Source organism: Monodon monoceros, unplaced genomic scaffold (assembly GCF_005190385.1).
Source record: "Monodon monoceros isolate NGI ecotype Baffin Bay Population unplaced genomic scaffold, NGI_Narwhal_1 Super_Scaffold_9, whole genome shotgun sequence".
Taxonomy (NCBI): Eukaryota; Metazoa; Chordata; class Mammalia; order Artiodactyla; family Monodontidae; genus Monodon; species Monodon monoceros.
In genome coordinates, this window is record NW_021703786.1 from 50,079,953 (window position 1) to 50,103,797 (window position 23,845).

The following is a 23,845-nucleotide window of genomic DNA, read 5'->3' on the forward strand; positions in this document are numbered from 1 at the left end:
AGTAAAGGACATTAGTACAGAGAAGGACTTTTTCTCTTTCTGACGTGGGCGGGGGTACTCCTCAAAAGAGGAAAATAATCTTGAGTCTTAAAAACCATTCTCAAAACACCCCCTGGCCTCTGGGTAGGGAGGTGGGCGTGGAGTGAGAAGCAGTGAGGTGTGCGGCGAACCCTCCTGCAGCCGAGACTCGGTTCCCAGAAAGATAACTGAATGGGGTGTAGGGCAAACCGGAGCTAAACCCCCAAGTCACCCGTTTAGCGCTCTAGGAGGCCTGCGAGGGGCCCCGCCCCCTCCTCAGGCGGCGCGGGCAATGAATGGGCAGCTCGGGTTCTCCAGAAATTGCCGCCACCCCTCCCCCGACCTCGGTCTCCCAGAGCTGCTGCCTTCACAGGGCGGGGAGCTGCGGGATCGCGGAGCAAACTAATCCTGAAGCGCCGGCCTAGCCCCTGGGGCCGAGGAGAGCTGCCCCCTGATCCGGGAGTGGGGCGGGAACCGCAAACCAGTCCAGGACCCCGCCCCCGCCCAAGGCCAGCGAGCGCCCGCGCCCCGGAATGGGCGCAGATCTTTCTGTCCCTTGGGCCTTGCGGACAGGGACGCGAGCCCCCGGGGTTCCGTACCCCGACTTTACCTCCTTTTTCACGTTCCACAGCAGTTTCTCTTTGACTGCGTCCTCCGCGCTGCCCATCGTGCGGCGGCTGACGGGAAGGTGGTGCCCAGCGGCCGCCTAAGCCCCCCACGCGCCCTCGCTGCCTCCGCGCCTCTCGGCTCAGCGCCCCAAGCGCCAGGAGGAGCCCCCGCCCACCGCGCTCCCCGCCCGCCGCCGCCGCAGCCACTGCCCGGTGCTGGGCTCTGCAGCCATCTTCCGAGCCCCGCACCGACGTCAGGAGGCTGGCCCGGCCCCTTCCCACAGCCGGGGGCGGGGGGTGGTGGTGCGCTCAGCCACTGGAGGGGGGGGTCGGGAGGGGGGGCACCGTGCCCGGGCGCGCGCCACGGTGGCCGTTGTCATGGCAACGCGCCCTCTCCAGCCCCGAGGGCGCGAACCTGCATTGTGAGAGCTAGCAGCCCGCCGCGCCCAGTGCCGGGCGGGGAGGCGAGGCGCGCCCGGCACCCCATGGCTGAGGGGTGAGTCGCTCGGGCCGAAGCTGGCCCCCATCCAGCTAGACGTCCCCTGATTCCTACCCGCTCGTCTTCCCGACGGGAAGGGCCGGGGCCCCCGCGCCTCGAGTCTGGCCACGGGGAAGCCAGTGTTAGTCCCCTGGCTGGGAGAAAGGCCGCGGAGCGCCATCGTTTCTCCAAACACCTCTGCCAGCCGGGCGCCCTCAGCTGCAAAGCTTTTGGGAAGAGGAGTGGGAGCTTAGCAGCCCCCGTCTGCAGAGGCTTGGCTATCCCCAAGGGCGCGAGAGTCACGGTCAGCCGCCCCTCCCCCGAGGGGTCGCCACGTCCCGTCTGGCCCTTCACACACACACGTGGGAGGTGGGGGCGCAGCTTGGAGTGACTGGGACCAGCAGGAACTTGTACGGAATCTGTGGAGGTGAGACAAGCGCCTTCTGCACGATTTGCCTTGTAGACTTAAGCAGCCCCACCTGGGCACTGAGGGCGAGAAAAGGTTGCTTAAAGTGACAAAGAACACCTGCTGCTGCAAACTGAGGAGCGGCGTGCACGAAGCTAGGTGAGAGGAGGGGCTTAGCCCTCTATCGCACAAATGGAGACTCTCCCTAAGTGATGCAACCTGATAGCGCAAAAAATAAAAATACAAGGGAGCAAAACAGCTCTCCGAGACTGAAAGCCCAAACCTCGAGTCTACATCCAGCGTTTTAAAGCCCGCAACAGCGGACCACCGCCTGGTGAAAGTTTACGAGCAGGTTTTGTGGAGACTCGGACGCCGTGCCCTCAGAAGCGGGTGGAAATAACCCTCGCGGGAGGACACGAGGAGCCTTGCCCCCCGGGCGAGGACGCGCCCCCAAGGCGGGGACCGGAAGCGCTCGGTTCGGCCCGGAAGTAGTGCCGAATTGGTACACGTGAGCGGCAGCATGGCGGCTCATCGCTCTGGCCCGCTTAAGCAGCAGAATAAACCTCATAAAGGCGGGCGGCATCGGGGTCGGGGATCCGCGCAGCGGGACGGCAAGGGTAAGAAGGTAGGGTTGGAGGAATAAGGGATGTTTAGTCGATATTAACTGCTTTTCTTCATGCCCAGAATGAGCTCCTACCTACTCCGGCTTGGACCCCGCGCAAAGGCTCTGAGGAGAGCAGAGAGGGCTCTCCTTTCTTGACCTGCTAGTGCCCTGCGCAAGAGCCTTTTCTGGTCTCCCTACAGGCCGTCTAGCACTGAAAACCCTAAGCAAGAAGGTGAGAAAAGATCTCAGCAAAGTGGACCAGAGGCATCGTGCCAGCCAGCTCCGAAAGCAGAAGAAGGAGGCGGTGAGAGGACGCGGGATTGGGGAATGGTGTGGCTTCACAACCGTTCTAGGCGGGTAATGCCTCGAACTAGAAAATGTGACCCTGGGAAGGGGCCAGGGATGGAGAGTAACCCTAGAGCACGTGTCAGGCGTGCTGGCCCAGACTCATGCTAGAGCATTCTTTGCTTTGTTCCTAGCTCCTGCCCACCTCCTTGGCATACATGACACCTTTTACAAGAGAGATGCTGGTTGGAGGGTCGGGGTGGGCATCTGTACTGGTGGAAATGCAGTACTGAAACAAAGTACTGAAACATTGAGATGTTCTCTGATCCTTTCTTTCCTCAGGTTTTGGCAGAAAAGAGACAGCTCGGCAGCAAGGATGGCCCTCCTCATCAGGTACTGGTGGTTCCCCTGCACAACAGGATTTCCCTGCCAGAGGCCTTTCGACTGCTTCAGGATAGGGACACTGGAACAGTGCACTTGAATGAATGGGGAAGCACCCATAGCTTTATGCTGTTATGCCCCCGCTTGAAACATCGGTGGTTTTTTACATCTGCAAGGCCAGGTTAGAGCATACAACAATATTTTCTATCACTATGTTTTGCGTATTAGTGGTAATATTTTTTTTAGTATAATGTGCTGATGTCAACCACCTCTTCCTACTGACTTTGTCTTCTGTTTCCAGGGGATCTGCACACTGTGTTAGACATGGCTAAAGTGGCTGATAACATCCTGTTCCTCCTTGATCCACTAGAAGGCTGGGATAGCACTGGGGATTACTGCCTTTCCTGCCTCTTTGCTCAGGGCCTTCCCACCTATAGTAAGTGAGTTGGGAGTATTGGAGGCCAAGGAAGGAAGTGAATTAGCATGTATAGTGCACTTACAATTTGCCAGACACTATGTCTGATGCTTGATACTATTGGAGGGTTGTACATGTATGGCCTTAACTTGGTCCATTGTTTACAAGTTACCTACCAAGATGTCTTTTTATTTCTGGACTGCCCATTGCCTAGAGAAAGAAGAAGAATGTGAAGTTTGGTTTTATTGTGAAATTTCTTTAGGGTAGCGGAGTGTTGGGTTTCCCAGTGATCTCTGGACTCACAACTGAACTGTTAGCTTGTTTGTGAGCCACAGGGGGGATTTTCATATAGTGAGGCAACAAGTCATGATACCCTTTCTCTTTTGTTCACAGCATTAGCTGTCCAGGGAGTTTCGGGCCTCCCACTGAAGAAACAAACAGATGTCAGGAAGAAGCTAAGTAAAGCAGTGGAGAAGCGCTTTCCTGATGACAAACTCCTCCTGTTAGACACTCAACAGGAGGCAGGGATGCTGCTCAGGCAGTTGGCTAACCAAAAGCAACGGCATCTTGCCTTTCGAGATCGGCACGCCTACCTATTTGCTCATGCTGTTGACTTTGTGCCTAGTGAAGAGAATAACTTGTTGGGCACCTTGAAGATCTCAGGCTATGTTCGTGGGCAGGCTCTGAATGTAAATAACTTGCTGCATATCGTTGGACATGGTGATTTCCAGATGAAACAGATAGATGCCCCTATGGACCCTTTCCCTTTAAATCCTAGAGTGATCAAATCCCCAAAGGACCCAGGCATGGCAATGGAGGTAAGATTGGTGTTCTTAAAAACTATGTATTGTAGATTCACGTGTAAGCTGGCAGAGGATGGGAACTACAGAGAGGGTAGTCTGTCTGCACACTTGGACAAGTATCCTAGTCCCTGGAGGTAACGGCTAGTTCGAAAAAAGGCAGTAGTCAACTACAAATAAGTTGCTATATCATATACTTATCCAGTACTTTGTAGATGCCTTGCATAGCAATTGGCTCTGGATTTATAGAAGGCACACAGGTTGTAGTCTCTTTCCTTAGACAACTTAATTAGGTCAGAAAAAAATGGCAAAGACCTGTGAAATAAAGATTGAGAAAGCGTGGTTGAGGTGCACACCTGCAGTGGAAGTTGAGAAAGAAGACTGGCAAGCTTCACAGAAGAGATCAGACTTGAGCCAGGTGTTGAGAAGGATGAACGTGATTTATGAGTTGAAAAGAGATGGAAGAATATCCTAGCAAATAAAGACAATATGAACCTAGGCAAAGTGATGGATCAGAGGGTTTCTTTGAACTCTGAAGATAACAGCTTGATGGGAGTAAGGTATGTAATAAAAAGGTAGGCATGAGACCAGATTATGCAAGGTCTCAAGAGCCAAGCAGAGGTAAAGACCTAGAATGGTAGGAAATAGAACCATTTGAAAAATTCTGGCAAGTTTTCACTTTCTATTCTATTTGAGGACTGTTATTTCTAGATCTTTCTGGTTATTATGTTAGATTTAGTCGATTTTTGGCTAATATTTAATTGACCATCAACTGTTTGGGTTTTCAGATTTGTGCTACAGATGCTGTAGTTGATATGGAGGAAGACCTGAAGGTCCTAATGAAGGCAGACCCTGAGAGACAAGAATCTTTGCAAACAGAGGTTATCCCAGATCCAATGGAGGGGGAACAGACCTGGCCCACGGAGGAGGAGCTGAGTGAAGCAAATGGTTGGTATTGGCAAACTTGAAATTCTGGCCTAGAGTTGTGGGTTTTGTCTAGCTGCTCAGTGAGGACCTTATAAGGTAGAGTAGGATGAGGAAGTATTTGGAAGTCTTCTCTTACCTCCAAAGGCTATGTGTTTTCACTAAGCAAACACTGGACACAGCTTTACTTCGTTTCTCAAAATTACTTACGTTATTGTTTCCTAATGAACAGATAAACAACTTCTGATTTATTATAGGACTTATTTAGCTGTGTTAAGTATTGCTAGTTCTGAGGCAGCTGAATTAAATTGGGAAGTAGTCTGTTCTATTTATAGTGCCTGCCAGAGTTCCTGGTATTGGTAGCAATATGTAATATCTTGCCTATGTGAGAATGCCCAAAGTAATAGGGGAGGGAAGGAGGTATATAATTTACTTAACTCATTTGGGCTTTTACAGACTTATTGAAGGAAACTTCCAAGGTAGTAAAGAAGGTTCCCAAAGGAACATCCAGTTATCAAGCTGAATGGATTTTGGATGAGGATGGCGAAAGTGGTGGGGAAGGAGATGAGTATGATGATATAGAACGTGAGGATTTTATGGAAGAGGAATCTCAGGTAAGGAAATGGGCCCTTGGGCAACTTCTGTATACAGCCCCAAATGCAAGGCAAGGTGCATTCCTGACCTTAAGGGGTATGTGTGGTCAGTTTCTTAGGAATGACTTTGTTGCCGGGAATGAGACTTTGTTTTATAACTTAGTCTCTATTAGAATTGATACTGGTTTGGACTAGGTATCTAGTAGAATTATTTTAGCTCGATGGCCTTTAAGGTAGAGATATGAGTTTCCTCTGAAATTGTAATCCTTCGTTCTACAGGATGAGGGTAGTGAAAAGGAAGAAGAGGAGGAATGTGAAACTGTGACTATAGGAGAGTCCGTGCATGATGATCTGTATGATGAGAAAGTGGATGAAGAGGCTGAGGGGAAAATGCTGGAGAAACATAAACAAGAAAGACTGGAAGAGATGTTTCCAGATGAAGTAGATACCCCCCGTGACGTGGCTGCTAGAATTCGGTTAGTCAACAAGTCTAAGATCAATCAGTATGTTTTTATTTTAAACCTAACGTGGCTCAGAACTATGTCAGTGTGATGTAAAAGAAGAAAAATACATTGTTCTTGCTCCTGAAGGGCTAATACTATATGGGAAGGTAAGACAGACATACGGGAAACAATGTTCATATTCTAGACTGTGTAGTACAGACTAATAATGTTACAGTACATTACTGAATGAAATGCTGTGATTAATGCTTCCTTTGGAGCCAAGACTCAAAGTATATAACATTTGGAGATTTGGGGAAGTTTGGGTAGAACAGTGAGAATAAAAGAATGAAGATGTAGATGATCCTGTTTGCTCTAAAGGTGAGTCCAGAGAGTTTATGCTGGATATTAGAGAGATAAGGCTTTTATCGAGGATCTTGCTAGTCAGGTTAAAGAGCCACTCCCTGATATGCACCAGGGGGCCGCTGTAAATACTTCTAAGAAGCTGGGGTTTGGTGCTGAAATACTTGTTTCAGGCTGTTTTGGAGTGTGGTTCTGATTTAAGCTGTTAGGTTATTTTGAGAAATAGTGAATTCTTTTAAGCTAAAGCCTTAGGCATTTTATTTATTTACCTATTTATTTTTCAAAAATTAAAAAAAAAATTGTTCTTGTTTTTTTCTTCTTTTTAAGCCTTAGCCATTTTAGAAGTGAGTTGAGTGAAACGGTTAAGTAGCACCATATAAGTTTCACTATTGATTTATTTAAAATATCCTCTGTATTCTAGATTTCAGAAATACAGAGGCCTCAAGAGCTTCCGGACATCTCCATGGGATCCTAAGGAAAACCTCCCTCAAGATTATGCTCGGATCTTTCAGTTTCAGAACTTTATTAATACTAGGAGACGCATCTTTAAAGAGATTGAAGAAAAAGAGGTTGAAGGAGCTGAGGTATCTGCCTTCCTTTGTGCATCCCTATAATTTGTTTTTGTTTGCCAAGGTGCCCCCTCTACTCCTTCTGTTGGCGTGAGTACCTTAATTAGTTTTGTGCTGCCTACAGCTGAATTAGAGGAGCTACTGAGTCATTGGTAAGAGTGATATTGGGAACAAAGAGGTATCAGACATATTAGCTGAAAAAGCTTAATCTAGGTAGTTGAGGCACCTGTGAAGGGCTGTCTTGAAGGCTGAGGATTGGCTTTATGGTAGTCTGAGAGACTTTTTAACATGTTTGGATAAATGCTTCATCATTATTGAGACCTTAAGAGTAATTGCATGATTGTTTTCTGCTTTCTTCTGGCAGGTTGGCTGGTATGTCACACTTCATGTCTCTGAAGTCCCTGTCTCAGTGGTTGAGCACTTCAAGCGAGGTGCACCCTTGATTGCATTTTCTTTACTACCTCATGAACAGAAGGTGAGTTAGCATCTTGTGGGAAATGGGAGTTATGACACTTTCCAACCAGTTTTGTCTGGCAGTCTGAAGTTTTATGTGACTGACATTTTGCTCATTGGGATGCAAAAGTCTGCCCTTATGATTAGAAGTCAGAGAGGAGGACAGAGAAGTCCATGATGGTTTTACCCAGCATGTCTGAACCTGTCTGATACATGTCAGTGACGTGATCTCTGTGTGGTTCTGAGACTTCTCTGAGATAAGTACGTTTGTCAGGTCACACTTTAACAAAGGGTTGGCATCCATGAAAATAAACAGGGCTACTGCCAAGGTATAGATCTTTTTTCTCTTGATGGCCAGCAGTCATGTAGGTTGGGGTATATGTGAGAGCTCTGGCCTTTTGGTCACTGTGAGTCAGGGTTGAGGCAAGAAGGGTCTTGAATGAGTGTGGTTTAGAGGTGTGTGATGAGTGAGTGGCTTGTAGGCACCGATTTGGTGGCAGATGTTGAGCTCTTGCATGTTAGACATGGGGAGGTCACCTAGTGTAGCAGGGACGTGAAAGCTCTGAAAACCAGCATATTTTCGATTTGAATGCCAGTTGTTGGTGAAGGTAAAAGGTGAATTTGTGTCTCTTCATCTACACTCCACCATAAATTAGTACTGTCAATTCTTAGAGTGAATCTAATCTGCTGGTTTGGTTTGCCCTCTTGCAGGTTAGGCTATTCTATTCCTGATATGAAGTTCTGTTTTCCTATTTGGTCCCCAGATGTCAGTTCTTAATATGGTGGTGAGCCGGCACGCTGGCAACACTGAACCTGTGAAAGCTAAAGAGGAGCTGATCTTCCACTGTGGATTCAGGCGCTTCCGAGCCTCACCTTTATTCTCTCAGCACACTGCAGGTAAGCAGTAGGGAAGCTTCTGGGTTCTTGTCCATCTTACTGTCTTTTAGGGACTGAGATTTGGGGAGAGATGCAGAATACACCATTTCAAACTCTCAGTCTCTGGGTTAGAGGTATTTTCAGTACTCTGGTGTAGGAGCCAATGATGTTTCCATTCAAAGTGTCTGAACCTGTCTGAAGCATCCCAGTGATGCAACCTCTGTGTGGTGCTGAGGCTTCTCTGCCATGAGTATTTGCTGCAGAGGAGGTTTTGGATAGGAGTTGGCTGCTTCCTAGAGATGATGTGTCATGGAACCCTTGGCATCCGTTGTGCCAGTGGCCGTGTGGGTGAAGGCTAGGGGTGCCCTCAGTTGGATAAAGCAGAGTGTGTGGCTTCTGAGATGTTGAGACTGCATGAGAATTTAGAGAGTGGTGACCAGGAATACTTTTATGACAGAAAATGATTGTGCTCTTACGTGTTAGGAGTGGGAAGATGTTTGCGCTAACTTGGGGGCTTCTGAACACTACCTACGCTCTCCACTCTCAGCAGTGGCCGGAGGAAGGTGATAAAGGCAGCGTTAGTGGATGCTCTGGGCAATGCTTTTCTCACCAGCCGTGCCGTCTAAATGAAGGAGTAATTTCTCTTTCCCTTAAAATATTCTGTTTCCCTATAACATTCAGTATTAAAAAGGGTTAATACTGTATTAAAAAGGGTTTCTGTTGAAGGTAAAGACAAGATCTAGATAGTCCCCAAGAAGAGATTAGTAAAGTTTGGCCCTTGGCCAAATCTGTCCCACTGCTTGTTTTGTTAAGTAAAGTTTTGTTGGAACACAGTTGTGCTTTCTTGTTTAATTTTTTAAAAATGTCTGTGGCTGTTTTTGTGCTACAGTGAGAGTTGAGTAGTTGGAACAGAGACTATATGGCCACAAAGCCTAAAATATTTACTATCTGCCCGTTTACAGAAAATGTTTGCCAATCCTTGCTCAAGACTAAGAGCTGTTGAATTAGTGAAGTGTTTTTCTGTAAAGCACTGGTTCTCAAATGAGGTAGGGGGTGATGTGTATCAGAATCACCTGGAGAACTTTTTCCAACTCCAAAATATAGTTTAAGCTCCAAGATTCTGCCTCCAGTTGAAAAATCACTGATAGGATGGGGTTGTATCTTTCAGTTGTATCGAGGCCAGAAAATGTTTGGAGAATTAGTGGGATAAAGAAACACTAGTTGCCTTAGGTTTAAGAGTTGCAGTAATACCGCTTTTCACAGGCCCCTGGATTACCTATTGTTTCTCAAAATATTTTTTGGTTTTTATTTTTTTAACCTTTATGGCAGCGGATAAACATAAATTTCAGAGATTCCTGACTGCTGACTTGGCTCTGGTGGTGACAGTATATGCCCCTATCACTTTTCCTCCTGCATCTGTGCTGCTTTTCAAACAGAACAGCAATGGTAAGTTGAGTTCACAGAGGTGAATAGGCCTGTGGGTTCTTAGTAAGATTAACTGCTTTCTGTATTTAAATTTGGGGGCCAAATGGCACAAAAAAGGTAATGATGATTTTCAAAATATCCCAATCTCAGCCTCATATTGGGTCTGAGGCAAGGATGACGAATGGGGTTTTATCTTGCTTGCAAACCATAGCTAATTGGTAGAGGCTGCTCAGAGTGCTGTATTTAGGGTAGGTTCTGAGGATAGGCTCAGCAGGAATATCACTTAGTGATCTTTGCCATGAACCCAGGAGGGGCAGCATAGTACATCCCTATTTTGTTTCCCTAAGGTCTCGCATAGGTCTTTAAATAGACTGGACAATAAATGAAGGCTTTGACCTATGGACTCCTGCTGCCCTGCTTTTGCCCCTTAGGAATGCACAGCCTCATTGCCACGGGCTATCTATTGTCAGTGGATCCAGACAGAATGGTCATCAAGAGAGTTGTTCTGAGTGGTCATCCTTTCAAAATTTTTACTAAGATGGCAGTGGTGCGTTACATGTTCTTCAACAGAGGTAGGTGCGACAGATGGGATCCAATTGCCTTTGTGGGATGAAGGTTGGATTTGTATATTATGGATAAATGTTTCATCTTGGTCTTCTGTGTGTTTGATTCTAAGAGGATGTGCTGTGGTTTAAACCGGTGGAACTGAGAACAAAGTGGGGCCGTAGGGGACACATCAAGGAGCCTTTAGGTGAGAGAATGTGGGATTTGGGATCTTGTCTAGATTTCCCCAGTGCTACTAAATGACTGTTGGGTTAGACCACTGCTTTACAATTTCCTATTGAATTTGACCAACTCGTGCTGTTTTCTTTGTAGGTACTCACGGCCACATGAAGTGCAGTTTTGATGGGAAGCTAAAATCTCAGGACACGGTACTGATGAACCTCTATAAAAGAGTTTTCCCCAAATGGACTTACGATCCATATGTACCAGAACCAGTACCTTGGGTGAAAAGTGAGATTTCTTCAACAGTGCCTGAAATGGACATGGAATAATGGATTCAGTGGGATTCTGTCTCATTGCTACTAGTTAGCACTCTAGGGTTGGGAGCCTGTAGGTTGTGACTGGGCAGTTTATGTTTTCTACTTAAGCCTACTTAAGGTCTGCTGCTCCTTTTAGCAGAAGACTTTTCTTGGCCTTGACAAGGTATCTCAGTTAAGTATGGATGTTTTTCTACTGCAACTTAGTCCAAAAAACTATTAAAACTTACTGAAATATACATTCTCCATTAGGATTTTGAAAGCTCTTTAAGAGGGGAAGATAGGAAGTTGACAATGACCAGGAGACAAAATTTCCAAGTGTCTAGACACTGAATCCCTTTTCTTCCTTTTGCACATATTAAACAGAAACAGATTTCTAAAGAGCTGGCTTTTCAGCCTGCTTCACCCAAGTTAGGGAAGTTAAGTCTACATTTCCACCACTGAGCACAATACAGATGTTCTTTACTTCTGCGGAAACTGTTTGAAAATGCTGAGACAGCACAGCGGCCACTCCAACACCAGCTGTAGGTTCAATAAGCAATTTCATCCTCTCCCACACCAGCTGGGTTGCATACTGTTGGTATAGAAAGGAGTAAGAATTAGTGAAATGGGAAAAGGGGAAAGAGCCTAGTTGGTTGGCCTTTATAATTAAAGGCCAAATGGGGATATAATATGCCTCATCTGAATTTTCCTATTGCTATATGTTTGTGCTTGCCAATGAAGAGCAGGGCTTTTTTCATTCCAACTCTGCTTCTACGGTCTTAATACATCTAGGGCACCCTCCTATGTGTCATGAAATCACCTAGTTGAGTCCCTAGTGGGTGAGTTGCTACTTACAACAGGAGGGTTTTTTGCCTAAGAAGTTGCTCCATTCTTTTGTTATCTCCTTCCCTCTTGGGGCCTCACCTTAATTTCATCCTCTGTGACAGTGAAGACGTCATCCACGAGGTCCCTTATAATAGGCCAGGTGTTTAAGCCAATGCTGGATCTGACACCATCTGCTATGGTTTCTGGAGGATAGGGATTGGGGGTCAGTTCCCCTTTCAGTTTGGACTGGTAGCAGTCATCTGCATTCAAGGGTTCAGCAGCATATACCTTGACACTAGGTCTCAGAGCCTAGGAAGAGGAATATTAGATAGCTTACAACTAGCCACAGCGTTTTGCCTGCATGCTTGCAGTAAAATGGTTAGTACAGTTAACATATTTCTGCCCAAGAGGCTTTCTTTTAATCGATATAATGGAAATAAGGCCTTTAAGCACTTGAAATTGTTTTCCACTCTGGCCTCGGTTGCCTAGATCACAGCTGGTTCTGCTGGTAACTTGGGAAAAGAGTAGCCACTGACTTGGATAGTAGCTTGGTAAGATGGAACTCAGAGGACTCTGAGGGTGCCACTCATTGTAATGGCTTTTGTGCTGTAAAGTTTTCATTAAGAAAAGGGTAGTGAGGGACTTCCCTGGCGGTCCAGTGGCTAAGACTCCGCGTTTCCACTGCAGGGGGCACAGGTTCAGTCACTGGGAACTAGGATTCCGCACGCCGTGCGGCCAAAAAAAGAAAAAAGGGTAGTGATGAAGAGAAGGGCCTTCTATCTCAAGTGCCAAGGGATGACGAGAAGGAATGGCAATTTGGGGGAATGTTGAGCAAGTATTCACAATGTACTATGATGTAAAATAAACTCTTCTATGCCTGAAGTAGGGAGTCCTTCAGAAGCTGTTTTCTTACCTTAACTGTAATTGCTATTCCAGCAACCATTCCTCCTCCTCCTACAGGTACCACCAGTGCATCTACCAAGGGAACCTTTAATGAAAAGAATATAAAGTATAAATAGGTCTATTAATAACCATTTTATATGTACATATAAAATAATTGGTTCTACGGCCAAACAGCATTACCAGTAAGTGGCTAAACAAGAACTAACTAAGCTTTTACCTGGTTTAGGACTTCCATGGCAATTGTCCCTTGCCCAGCTATCACTGCAGGCTCCTGGTTGGGATGTACCATGATGCCTTCTGTTTCTTCCACAATTCTTTTTGTAACATTTTCTCTGGACTGAAAGAGTACATTAATTTAGCTTACTTTATTTGTATTTAATAGAGTTCCCAACAAGTTAGATTCAGTCATTTAACACTTTATTTGCCATCTACTTTTTTCAGAATTTGTTTTGGCACTGGGGATATAACCGAACAAAACAGTCCCTGCACTCAGTGGAGTTATGTTCTAATATGGTGAGGAGGGGTGGGATATAAGTAAATATATGGTATGTCTAAATGCTTTAGAGAAAAATGAATTTATTTTATATAGGGTGCTCGGGAAGGGCCACTGGTAAAGTGACATTTTAATAGATTTGAACAAGTCCTGTGTACCTCCAGAACATTCCAAGGAAAGAGTAACAGCAAGTACAAAGACTACAGAGAGCAGTGCTTGGCTTTCTGAGAAACTAAGTGTGGTTCGTGTGGAGTGTTTGGAGGAGAGTAATAGTGGGAGATGAAGTCAGAAAAATAGAAATGGGCCAGTTCATCTGGGCCATAGATGATTGCAAGAACTTTGGTTTCCACTGTGTATGAGATGGGGAACCACTGGAGGATTTTGGGCTGACAGACACATTCTGACTTACCAAATGGATAGCTCTGGTTGCTCTTTTGGAAACAAGACTCGTGGGGCAAGGGTGGAAGCAGAGGACCAATTAGGAGGCTACTGAATCTAGGTGAGGACTGACATTGGTTTGAATCAGGGTGGTGAAGGTAGAGGCTGTTAGAAGTAGTTGAATTGGGCTTTTCTGGTGGCGCAGTGGTTAAGGATCCACCTGCCAATGCAGGGGACACGGGTTCGAGCCCTGGTCCGGGAAGATCCCACATGCTGCAGAGCAACTAAGCCAGTGCACCACAGCTACTGAGCCTGCTCTCTGGAGACTGTGAGCCACAACTACTGAAGCCCACGCGCCTAGAGTCCGTGCTCTGCAATGAGAAGCCCGCGCACCGCAACAAAGAGTAGCCCCCACTCACTGCAACTAGAGAAAGCCCGCGTGCAGCAACAAAGACCCGACTCAGCCAAAAATAATTAATTAAAAAAAAAAAGTTGGATTACGGAAATATTTTGAAAGGACTAAGATTTGGATGTGGGGTATCAGAGTTATCAAAGATAACTCCATGTTTTGAGGATAATGAAGGATAAAAGTTGCCATTTACTGAGATGGGGAAGACTGGAGGTGGAACAGTATTAAGATGAGGAGTTTGGTTTTAGACAGTAAGGTTGAGATGCCTATTAAGGCACCCAAGTGGGAATGTACAAGTCTGGTTAAGAGCAAAGTTCAGGGCTGGAGTTAGAGTGTAGGTGATATTTTAAACTATGAGACTAATGAGATCATCTGAGTGAGTGTAGGTAGAGAAAAGGTCGTGCGTGCCAACACTTAGAGAAACAACAAAGGAGACAGAAGCTGCAGCCAGTGAGATAGGAAGAGAAGTTTCACTTTACTATGAAAGCTGTGAAGGTGGTACTGAACATTGCTCTCTTCCTTACCTCGTCGCTTTGTTCACTGTATACTATAGAGGCTCCATAGCCTTGTATCGCCAATTTTTTACAGTTGGGAGCTGTTTCGGGCACTACAATATAAGCAGGAATCCCTGGGAGGGAGAAGCGTGTTTGGTTAGTACAAATCAGAATTTAGGATAGAAATTTATGTTCAGTTTGCTTGTAATCAGGGACTTGGAAATTTATTCCCTCAGCTATCACCAGCCTCACTGAAAGTTAAGGCTGCTTTTCCAGTCCTCTCTGATGAGCCTACCCAGTACCCTGGGAAATTAATCAAGTACCTTGCAATTTGGCAGCATAGGAGAGAGCCTGGCCATGGTTTCCACTGCTGTGAGTAACAACAGCTTTGGGCTTCTCTTCTGAAGTGGCAGAAATCAAGCCTCTGATTGCATTAAGGGCACCACGAATCTGGAAAAGAGGAATGGTGAATTAATATATTTGATTAAAAATTCTTTTCAAAAAACCAAGGAGCTTTTTTACATTTTTCTCTTCCAACACTGCACATCCACTCCATGACTAAATCTTATTGAGTCTACCTCCTAAATATCTCATGTTCATCTTGGCCACTACCTTGGTGAGGCCTCATTTCTCAACTTGGTATCACCAAATCTCAGCTGATCCTGCCTCAAGGATTATTCTCATCTAATAGTTCCACTAGATTAGGAAAGTGAGCTTTTAAAAAACGTTACCTTTTTCATTGATTGCCTATTTTTGTAAGAAAAGTACAAATCCCTTACAAGCTGCAGCCTTTCTAAACATATCCACCTCTACCGTTGTAGCCATCCTAAATTGCCTCTAGTTTCCATCCTACCAGGTTAGCTCACAACTCTGTACCTCTTGGCATGCTGATGCCTCTACCTGTAGTTCTTTTCCCCCACTCCCTGATCTGGCTAAAAGTACTCATCCCATACAACTTGGATCAAACAACACCTGGTTCAACCTCCTTGTTCTCCCAGGCAAAATTAGGTACTTCATTCGTTTCCATGGCCCTTGTTTGTAACTCTTTTAAGACACTTGTCATCAACCTATTTTGTCTTCCCCTGCAAGTATGGATATGGGGCAAGGCCTAGTGTACATATACCTAGTATAGTCGGTGAAAATAAGTGCTTGATGCATGATGAATGAAAAATAAACGATGGCAGAAGCAAAGGGCAAAAGAGAATGGAGAAGTTTTTGTTTGTTTAAAATAAAGGTTCTCAGTTAATGGGTATGGAAAAAGGTAAATTCCTGAAATCCTAAAGCTACCACTTAATGGGTACTAACAATACCTGTTAGGCACAGTGCAAAATGCAGCTTTTCAGATTTTTACCTGAATGGATCTTAAAGTTCAACTAACGGTCAGAGAATTCAGGTAACAAATCAGCACAGAAATCTATCTGTATGCATAGGAGAGGCACTGACGTATTTTGTAGAAAAAGGTCCTGTTATATGAGGGTTGAGCTAGGGTTAGATCGTTTATATTCATAATAAGGTATAAACAAATAGTAAGTTGACAAAGTGAATGCTTAAACTTGGCTATATACAGGGTGATCACACGTGTCCAGGCTGATGACTGTGGTCTTGGCTTAATCGTTAGAAGTTCCCCCTTTTCATTCTCAGACATGTCCTAGTCTGGATAGTAAATTATATGTGATCACCTTAATTATACGGAATTTTGAGATTGTGTAAAAGTGGCTCTTGTCAATGCCATGATGCTAAGTAACCAGGACTTGAGCAAAGGAAAATTTCTACAACACTTTCTTTAGCTGTAAAAAGATACTAATTGTACCTACCTCACTGGGTGGTCAAGAGAATCAAAGTGGCTTGAAAAGAAACATGATACACTATCAAAAGAGATTGTTACCTTAAAAGATCCAGTTTTCTGGAAGAGTTCACATTTGAAGAAAAGATTGCGCCCTGTTACTTGATTCAAAATGGAGCTTGTTAGCACTGGTGTGAGGTGGATGAAATCTCGAATGTTGATATGTGCTTTCTCAACATCAGCAAAGGAGATGCAGTACTGATCACACATGGTTCTGAAACCCAGGAATAAGAGAGGGGTCAAAGCAAGCCTAGACGATGTATTTAAAGTGGATTTTGCAAATGCATAACACAGACCCATGGAATGTACACCACCAAGAGTGAACCATAATGTAAACTATGGACTTTGGTGCTAATGGCATGTCAATGTAGGTTCAGCTGTAACAAATATACCACTCTGGTGGGGGATGCTGATAATGGGGGAGGCTATACATGTGTGGGGGCCGGGAGTATATGGCAAATTTCTGTTCCCATCAATTTTGCTGTGAACCTTAAACTAAAACAAACAAACAAAAAACCCAAAAAACAACCAAACAAAAATCTTAAGAAAAAAAAAAGAAAATGCATAACATAGGAAAATAGACTCAGAGTCTGTGGTGTTAATGTGGGGACTGTCTCCATTACTGGGGTCCAGAATCTCTGCATAAGGGAACTTCTCTTGAAGCTGAGTTTCTTGGTGTATAAGTTTGCTTTGTTGAAACCTCATAGGAGATAACTGGTGATGATTATTGAAGGCTTAAAGCTCAGCCCTCACCCCTACCATCCATCTCTTGGCACTGCCACTGGTCTCTACATTTTCATGACTGTGAAGCTTGAATAAACTGGGTTCAAAATCTGCTACAAATTTTTATTTTAAAAAAATATTTCACAATTTACCAAGGGGAAAAATTGCCTACAATCCTACCATCTTAATAAATTATGTTCACTATGTTTCCTTCTGTTTTTTCAATATACATATATGACAGTTAAAATCAAAGCATAAATAACATTTTTACTCCTTTTCCATTTGGCTCATTCCTCAAAGTTTTCATAATTATAATTTTCAGTAACTGTATTATGCTTCCACTTTTTACTATTTTTACTGTAGTGTTTAAACATGAAGTTTCTCTTTAGTTTTCCTTATTAGCAAAGGTAATGTATGTTCAATAGAAAAACAATTTAATCTGCTTTCCTCTCCAAAGACAATTGCTACCGAAGCTCTGTTGTCTCTCTTTCCAGGCCCACATACATATGCAGACAAAACTTTTTTGACAGGTTAACTTGCTTTTTTCGGACAATATATCTATCAATCTTTGCTTATCAATAAATATATTTATGTGACTTTTTATTTTTATTTTATTTGATGTGGAACACTTTTTAAAGTCTTTATTGAATGTTATAATATTGCTTCTGTTTTTTGTTTTGTTTTTTTTTGGCCACGAGGCATGTGGTATCTTATCCCCGACCAGGGATTGAACCCGCATCCCCTGCATTGGAAGGCGAAGTCTTAACCATTGGACTGCCAGGGAAATCACTATGTGATTTCTAGTGAAATGACTTACTAGTACTTCTTTTTACAAAAATACCATAGTTTTAGATAACTCTGTTGTTGAACATTTAGATTTCCTTTTTTTTTTTTTTTTTTTTTGGCTATGATAAATAATGATGTAATGAACAGCCTTGTTGCAAGATCTCTGTTTATCTCTATACATGCTTTGAGTAGATTCCACCAGTGGTATTTTACATTAAAAGGCATACACACTTCTAAGGCTTTTGATACCACTGCCAAACTGATCTCCAGAAGAGTTACAGATCATATCAATTTATACTCCAACAGCACTTTCTAAGGAATGACTATTTTCCTTCACCCTTACTGTATCATTTTTATCTGTCAATTTAATGAAGTATGTCTAGTAGTTTACATTTCTTTAATTACTAGTGACTGAACTTTTTTTTTATTTTATTGAAGTAAGGTTGATTTGCAAAGCGACTCAGTTATACATATACATACCTTCTTTTTCGTATTCTTTTCCATTATGGTTTATCACAGGATATTTAGCATAGTTCTCTGTGCTGTAGGACCTTGTTGTTTATCCATTCCTTTTTATATATATATAAATTTATTTATTTATTTATGGCTGCGTTGGATCTTCGTTGCTGCACTCAGGCTTTCTCTAGTTGGCGGCGAGCAGGGCCTACCCTTCGTTGCGGTGCCCGAGCTTCTCATTGCTGTGGCTTCTCTTTTTTTTTTTTTTTTGGCGGTACCCGGGCCTCTCACTGTTGCGGCCCCGCTCCCGTTGCAGAGCACAGGCTCCGGACGCGCAGGCTCAGCGGCCATGGCTCACGGGCCCAGCCGCTCCGCGGCATGTGGGATCTTCCCAGACCCGGGCACAAACCCGTGTCCCCTGCATCGGCAGGCGGACTCTCAACCACTGCGCCACCAGGGAAGCCCCAAGATAAGGCATTTTTAAAATTAGATTTTTAAACTGCTTACTGATGATGTATATGAAAGCTAATAATTTTTGTATATTTATCATGTAATAGGATACTTTACCAGATTATCTCGTTAGATCTAATAGGTTTACAGTTTATTCTCTAAACAATCATGCTATCTGCAAATAAAGATAATGTCTTTACCTTAAAAATGTACCTCTCGTAACTTTTTCAATGACTTCATAGTTACTGGTTTATATGGATTTGCCATCTCCTCCTGAATTAATTTCAGTAATTTTTTTTTGTAAAATCACTTAATTTAAAATTTATTAGTATAAAGCTGTACATATTAATATTTCTAAGTATTTTTCATATCTGTGGTATTCATTCATTCAACAAATTTGAGCACCTTCTGTGTCAGATACTGTTTGATCTGGGGATATAGTATTAGAAAAGTAGACTTGTTCCTCCTCTCAAAGATTACAATGTATTGGAGAGGTGTCTAACAAATAATCCAATTAAATATGTATTTATAAACATTGATGTGTTAACTTAGGGAAGTGTATTATGATAGGATACTATAGTGGGAGGCCTTATTTAGATCAGTGAAGGAGGTCAATGAAGACCCTCTATGTAGAACTGAATTTTTATTATTTTGTGAATAGTTTTTTTTTTCTTGAGAAGTAAAATTAAATTATAACCTAAAAGATGAACGGGCAGAGTAGTGGGGAAAGTGTTTCAGATAGAGGGAATATTATGTGAAGGCTTTAAGGAGGGAAAAAGATTGGCATTTTCCAGGAATTAAAAGGTCAATGTATCTGAAAATGTGATCAATGTGAAATGTGATAAGAGATAAGGAGAGTGAAGTTGGCAGAGTCTAGATCATAAGGGACCATGATTCATGGAATTTTTTTTTGGCCGCACCTCACAGCATGCAGAACTTCCCAGACCAGGGATTGAACCCAGGCCCCCAGCAGTGGAAGCGTGGAATCTTAACCAATGGACCACCAGGGAAGTCCATGGATTTTTTTTTAAGAGCAATAAAATGCCATTGGACTTGTTACCAGGGGAGGGGGCGGGGAGGGATAAATTGGGAGATTGGGACTGACATATACACACCACTGTATATAAAATAGATAACTAATAAGGACCTACTGTATAGCAGAGAACGCTACTCAATACTCTGTAATGACCTATATGGGAAAGAATCTAAAAGAGTTCACTTTGCTGTACAGTGGAAACTAACACAACATTGTAAATCAACTATACTCCAATAAGTTTTTTTAAAAATGCCATTGGAGAATTCTGAGCAGGTGACATGTTAGAATCCATATTTACAGAAAATCACTTGCTACATGGCAATGAATGAAAAGGAAAGAGAGAAGAGTGGAATCAAGGTATCCAGTTATGAAGTATTACAGTTGTCCACACGAAAAACAACAGGGGGGCTTGGATGGTGAAAGTGGAGGTAGAAAAAAATAATCATTCAAGATACATTTTGGAAAAACAAACCCATCAAAAAATGGGCGAAGGACTTGAATAGCCATTTCTCCAAAAAAGATATACAAAGGGCCAACAAGCACATGAAAAGATGCTCAACATCTCTAATCATTAGAGAAATGCAAATCAAAACCACAGTGAGATACCACCTTATGCCTATTAGGATGGCTACTATTTTAAAAACCCCCAAACTGGGAAAATAACAGGTGTTGGCAGGATGTAGAAAAACCGGAGTCCTTGTGCACTGTTGGTAGAAATGTAAAATGGTGCAGTTGCTGTGGAAAACAGTGTGGTAGTTCCTCAAAAAATTAAACAGTATTACCATATGATCCAGCAATTCCACTTCTGGTTATATACCCAAAAGAATTCAATGAAGGTCTCAAAGACATATTTGTACACCTATGTTCATAGCAGCATTATTTGCAATAGCCAAAAGGTGGAAGCAACCCACGTATCCAGCGACAGATAAATGGATAAACAAAATGTGATATATACATACAACGAAATATTATTTAGCCTTAAAAAAGGAAATTCTGACATGTGCTATAACATGGATGAATCCTGGGGATATTATGCCAATTGCAATAAGCCAGTCACAAAAAGACGAATACCATATGGTTACACTTATGTGAGGTACCTAGAGCAGTCAAATCCATAGAAAGTAGAATGGTGATTGTAAGAGGCTGTGGGGAGGAGGGGGCAATGGGAAGCTGTTTTTCAATGGGTACAGTTTCAGTTTTGCAAGATGAAAAGAGTTCTGGAGATTGGTCGTACAACAATGTGAATGTACTTAACACTACTGAACTGTACACTTAAAAATGGTCATGATGGTATATTTCATGTTACATGTATTTTACCACAATTAAAAAACACACAAGCACATACATTTTGGAGATTATAATTAGTTAGACGTCTTGGTTACGAGTGATAGAACCCCAATTTTAACTGGCTTAGGCACAAGAGGGAGGTGATGAGAATTTACTGGCTCATGGAATCCAAGGAAGAGTTGAACCATGGGAAGGGCAGGAACATGGCACATCAGGAACAACTGGAACTAGGGACTTCGAGATTTTCCAGGACTTTCTCATTGTTTCTCACCTCTGCTGCTTTCTGCATGTCGGCTTCATTCTTTTCACTGCAGACCAGCTGGTTCCGCATGGCAGGACACATGGCTGCTGACAGCTCCTATGTTTTACATTTTACGGCTTCCAAACTGGAGAGGGATTTTCTTTTTTTCTTAGTTTCAGTTAAAAAAAATTCTGGGTAGGGACTCTGATTGGCCCATCTAGGCCCAGGACCAGTGGCCAAGGGTGTGAGGTCATTTAAGACAATACTATGCAATAGAAGTATTTACAGAAACATGAAACAATGATTTCTATAACACAATATCAAATATGTACATTTAAAACACATACATATATAAAACAATACTATATATTATTCAAAGATACATGTATATCCAAGGACATATATCAAACACATTAGAGTGGCTACTGAAGGAAGAGGGAAGGAACATGACTGGGAATTGGAATGAAGGAAAAAAAGACAAAATGAGAAAGGCCTTGTTGATGATAATGTGAACTGAACAGCAGGACTGCCTCAAATCTCTGCACCTGAGGGAAAAATAGGAGCAAATGAAGGGAGTAAAAGAGGAAAGAAAGGAAAAAAGGAAATAGACAGAAAAAGGAGAAGAGAAAGTACTTCTGAGTGAGAGTAAGGGACAGTTTTCAAGAGAAAAGGAAGGTGAAAATGTTGAGGTGATGAACTCCATATGTCACCACTACAGATATAGAAGAGACATATCCTGATATTGGATTGAATGTGGGGACTGAGGGAGACGGAGGTGTCAAGGATAACTCTTGGGTTTTGACTTAGATGGTGGTATAATTTACTGAGATATAAGGCTGGCAAAGAAACAAATATTTTAGGGGAAAATCAGAGATTTGATGAGCTAAGTTTGCATTACCTAGGAAGCATTTGGTAGGATATCTTGAATTTTCAAAATTTTTTGCCAGAAATGTGTCTATTTTAATGTCTATTTCTGAAGAATGAGTGCTTCAATTTATCAAGTGCTGTTCTTTTTCCTTTATTATTTCTGATTTTATCTTTATTTCTTCTATTTTTATTTTCTTTTTCTACCCTTATTGAATACGTAGCTTATTAATTTTCATTCTTTTTACTTATTTATTTATTTGGGTGCGCTGTGCAGCTTGTGGGATCTTAGTTCCCCAACCAGGGATCGAACCCGGGCCCTTGGCAGTGAGAGCTTGGAGTCCTAACCACTGGACTGCCAGGGAATTCCCAAGATAACCATTTTAAAAAGTTCGGTATGTATTCTTCCACATCTTTTTTGATGTATTTATACAGAAATTTACATATGCAATAAATGGTTTTGCTGCACTCAGACAGAACCATACTCTATATCTTGTTCTGCAATTGGCTTAAAAAATTAACAATGTATCTTGAATATATCAGCACATATTTTAATTCTTTAAACTCAGCTTTCATTGTGATACAGGTCTAAATATGGTTGTCTTTTCACTTATTTCTACCTGGTATTTCATGAACCTTTTAAATCTGAGGGTTGAATTTAAGTCTTAAATCCAAATTTTTCATCAACTTAGTAAATTTTCTTCTATTATATATTTGATTATTGCTCCTCCTCAGTCAGTTCTGTTATCACCTTCTGGACTCATATTTGATTATTAGTTTTCTGGATCCATTCTCCATATCTCGTACCTTTACCTCTCAATAGTTTCTATTATATTTTCCCTCTGAGTTCTCATAAAATTTTTTGAGCTGGTTTAACTTTTGGCATATCTCATCTGCAGCTCACTGATACTACTGTATTAATGTGGCAATGGTGTTTTTCCTAAGAAAGTTTCCTTCAGATTATTTTTCCATTAAAAAAAAACTGTTGCAATGTCCTCATCAATTTCACTATGAAAACAAATTAGTTTTAAACATTTTTTCTTATTTCTTTCATATCTGTTTTAAAGATTGCCATTTGCTCTGACCACTCCAATCACTCCCCTTCTTTTGCTATCTACTGACTTTCTCCATCTGTTGAGAACTTCGTGGAGGCGAAGCGTCTGCCACCTAATAGGAATTGAATGAGTTGTCAGAGATTGTTTAAATCTTTTAAGCCCAGTCTAAGGAATAATCGGTAACTATTCTTTGATGGTGTAGAGGTCCAATAGGTTGTGTGGGACTGGGAAGGAGCTCAAGAGGTGGAGGGAAGCAGCCTTGCAAGAGGAGGGAGTTCCACCACAGTTCTGAACACGGGGCTCATGAACAAACAGGTAAAGTACCAGTCTTCAGATCCAGTTACATTTTAAAGATGAAAAAAAAAAAAATCAACCTGAGATCCAGGAAAGTCAAGTAATTTTCCCCAGAATCCACAGTGATACAGAAATTCCCAAATCGACTCGTAACACCTCCTGACTCATTTCCACACAACCCCTTCCCTCAGCAAGAGCCATCTATACTGTATTTAAAAAAAAAAAAGTCACGAAGTTTGGGATGTAGATTGCCATAAAGGAAAAGACTTTTGAGTCTCTGGTAATTATCGATTGTGTCACCCTGGGCAACTTGCTACGGTTCTCTGGGATTCAGTTTCCTCATTTAAAAAAAAAAGAAAGAAAGAAAGAAAAAAAAGGGGCATAATACTAACTATCCTACAAGATCTTGAAGGTCGCAAAGTAAAAGCCTGGGGCAGTAGTCCGGGCCTGTGGCGGGAGACCCTGGCCTAAGATGACTGGAAAGGGCCGGACGGTGGACGCCCCCGTCAACCCGAGCCCCAGGCTGGTACCGGTGTCCTCGAAGGCCACCACGGCAGCAAGAGCAGCCACCGCAGCGAACGCCCACCTTGCCTGGCCTGGCTCGGCCGGGCCAGACCTCACCTCACCTCCCAGGAGCCGCACCACCAA

At 43.0% G+C, this 23,845-nt stretch overlaps 3 protein-coding genes and 2 non-coding genes across 8 annotated transcripts in view; 3 read left to right on the plus strand and 2 right to left on the minus strand.

Annotated features, from left to right (window-relative positions):
• The window catches only part of SGSM2 (small G protein signaling modulator 2), a 36,938-nt gene extending 36,158 nt beyond the window's left edge, over nucleotides 1–780 (minus strand). For both annotated transcript variants that reach the window (XM_029212498.1, XM_029212497.1), the window contains exon 1: nucleotides 629–780. In XM_029212498.1, coding sequence (XP_029068331.1) covers nucleotides 629–685 — 57 coding nt within the window. In that variant the 5' untranslated portion in view covers nucleotides 686–780. The remainder of the gene's footprint in view (nucleotides 1–628) is intronic.
• Nucleotides 781–2,006: 1,226 nt separating this feature from the next.
• TSR1 (TSR1 ribosome maturation factor) lies at nucleotides 2,007–12,367 on the plus strand. Of its 3 annotated transcripts, XM_029211337.1 has the most exons (15): nucleotides 2,007–2,127; nucleotides 2,315–2,418; nucleotides 2,742–2,961; nucleotides 3,082–3,216; nucleotides 3,589–4,013; nucleotides 4,784–4,943; nucleotides 5,376–5,533; nucleotides 5,792–5,988; nucleotides 6,737–6,899; nucleotides 7,249–7,359; nucleotides 8,102–8,234; nucleotides 9,543–9,659; nucleotides 10,070–10,210; nucleotides 10,315–10,389; nucleotides 10,515–12,367. In XM_029211337.1, the coding sequence occupies exons 1-15, from the start codon at nucleotides 2,031–2,033 to the stop codon at nucleotides 10,691–10,693; spliced, it is 2,415 nt and encodes an 804-aa protein (XP_029067170.1). In that variant the 5' UTR covers nucleotides 2,007–2,030; the 3' UTR covers nucleotides 10,694–12,367. The 3 variants fall into 3 exon arrangements, with proteins under 3 accessions (XP_029067170.1, XP_029067171.1, XP_029067172.1); XM_029211338.1 differs by lacking the exon at nucleotides 10,515–12,367 and having other exon boundaries at nucleotides 2,019–2,127; nucleotides 10,317–10,359; XM_029211339.1 differs by lacking the exons at nucleotides 10,070–10,210; nucleotides 10,315–10,389; nucleotides 10,515–12,367 and adding an exon at nucleotides 9,986–10,062 and having other exon boundaries at nucleotides 2,019–2,127.
• Nucleotides 7,501–7,595, plus strand: LOC114889834. The gene has a single exon (XR_003792136.1). It is a non-coding gene; the product is annotated as a small nucleolar RNA SNORD91 family (small nucleolar RNA).
• LOC114889833 lies at nucleotides 8,366–8,460 on the plus strand. Its single transcript, XR_003792135.1, has one exon. It is a non-coding gene; the product is annotated as a small nucleolar RNA SNORD91 family (small nucleolar RNA).
• Nucleotides 10,162–23,845, minus strand: SRR (serine racemase). Its single transcript, XM_029211340.1, has 8 exons — nucleotides 21,015–23,845; nucleotides 16,048–16,219; nucleotides 14,486–14,612; nucleotides 14,193–14,296; nucleotides 12,606–12,725; nucleotides 12,399–12,473; nucleotides 11,585–11,794; nucleotides 10,162–11,252 (listed from the first exon to the last, which is right to left on the minus strand). Exons 1-8 carry the CDS (start codon nucleotides 21,041–21,043, stop codon nucleotides 11,055–11,057), a joined length of 1,035 nt encoding a protein of 344 aa, XP_029067173.1. The 5' UTR covers nucleotides 21,044–23,845; the 3' UTR covers nucleotides 10,162–11,054.

Excerpts from the sequence above, each read along its gene's own strand:
- TSR1 (XM_029211337.1), top strand. The coding sequence starts at position 2,031 with ATGGCGGCTCATCGCTCTGGCCCGCTTAAGCAGCAGAATAAACCTCAT. Across the intron at positions 2,419-2,741 it reads GAAAGCAGAAGAAGGAGGCG|GTTTTGGCAGAAAAGAGACA; the intron begins GTGAGAGGACGC and ends TTCTTTCCTCAG. Across the intron at positions 9,660-10,069 it reads TTTCAAACAGAACAGCAATG|GAATGCACAGCCTCATTGCC; the intron begins GTAAGTTGAGTT and ends TTTGCCCCTTAG.
- SRR (XM_029211340.1), bottom strand. The coding sequence starts at position 21,043 with ATGAAGCCGACATGCAGAAAGCAGCAGAG. Across the intron at positions 16,220-21,014 it reads ACATGCAGAAAGCAGCAGAG|AACCATGTGTGATCAGTACT; the intron begins GTGAGAAACAAT and ends CCTGGGTTTCAG. Across the intron at positions 14,297-14,485 it reads CTATGCTGCCAAATTGCAAG|GGATTCCTGCTTATATTGTA; the intron begins GTACTTGATTAA and ends TCTCCCTCCCAG.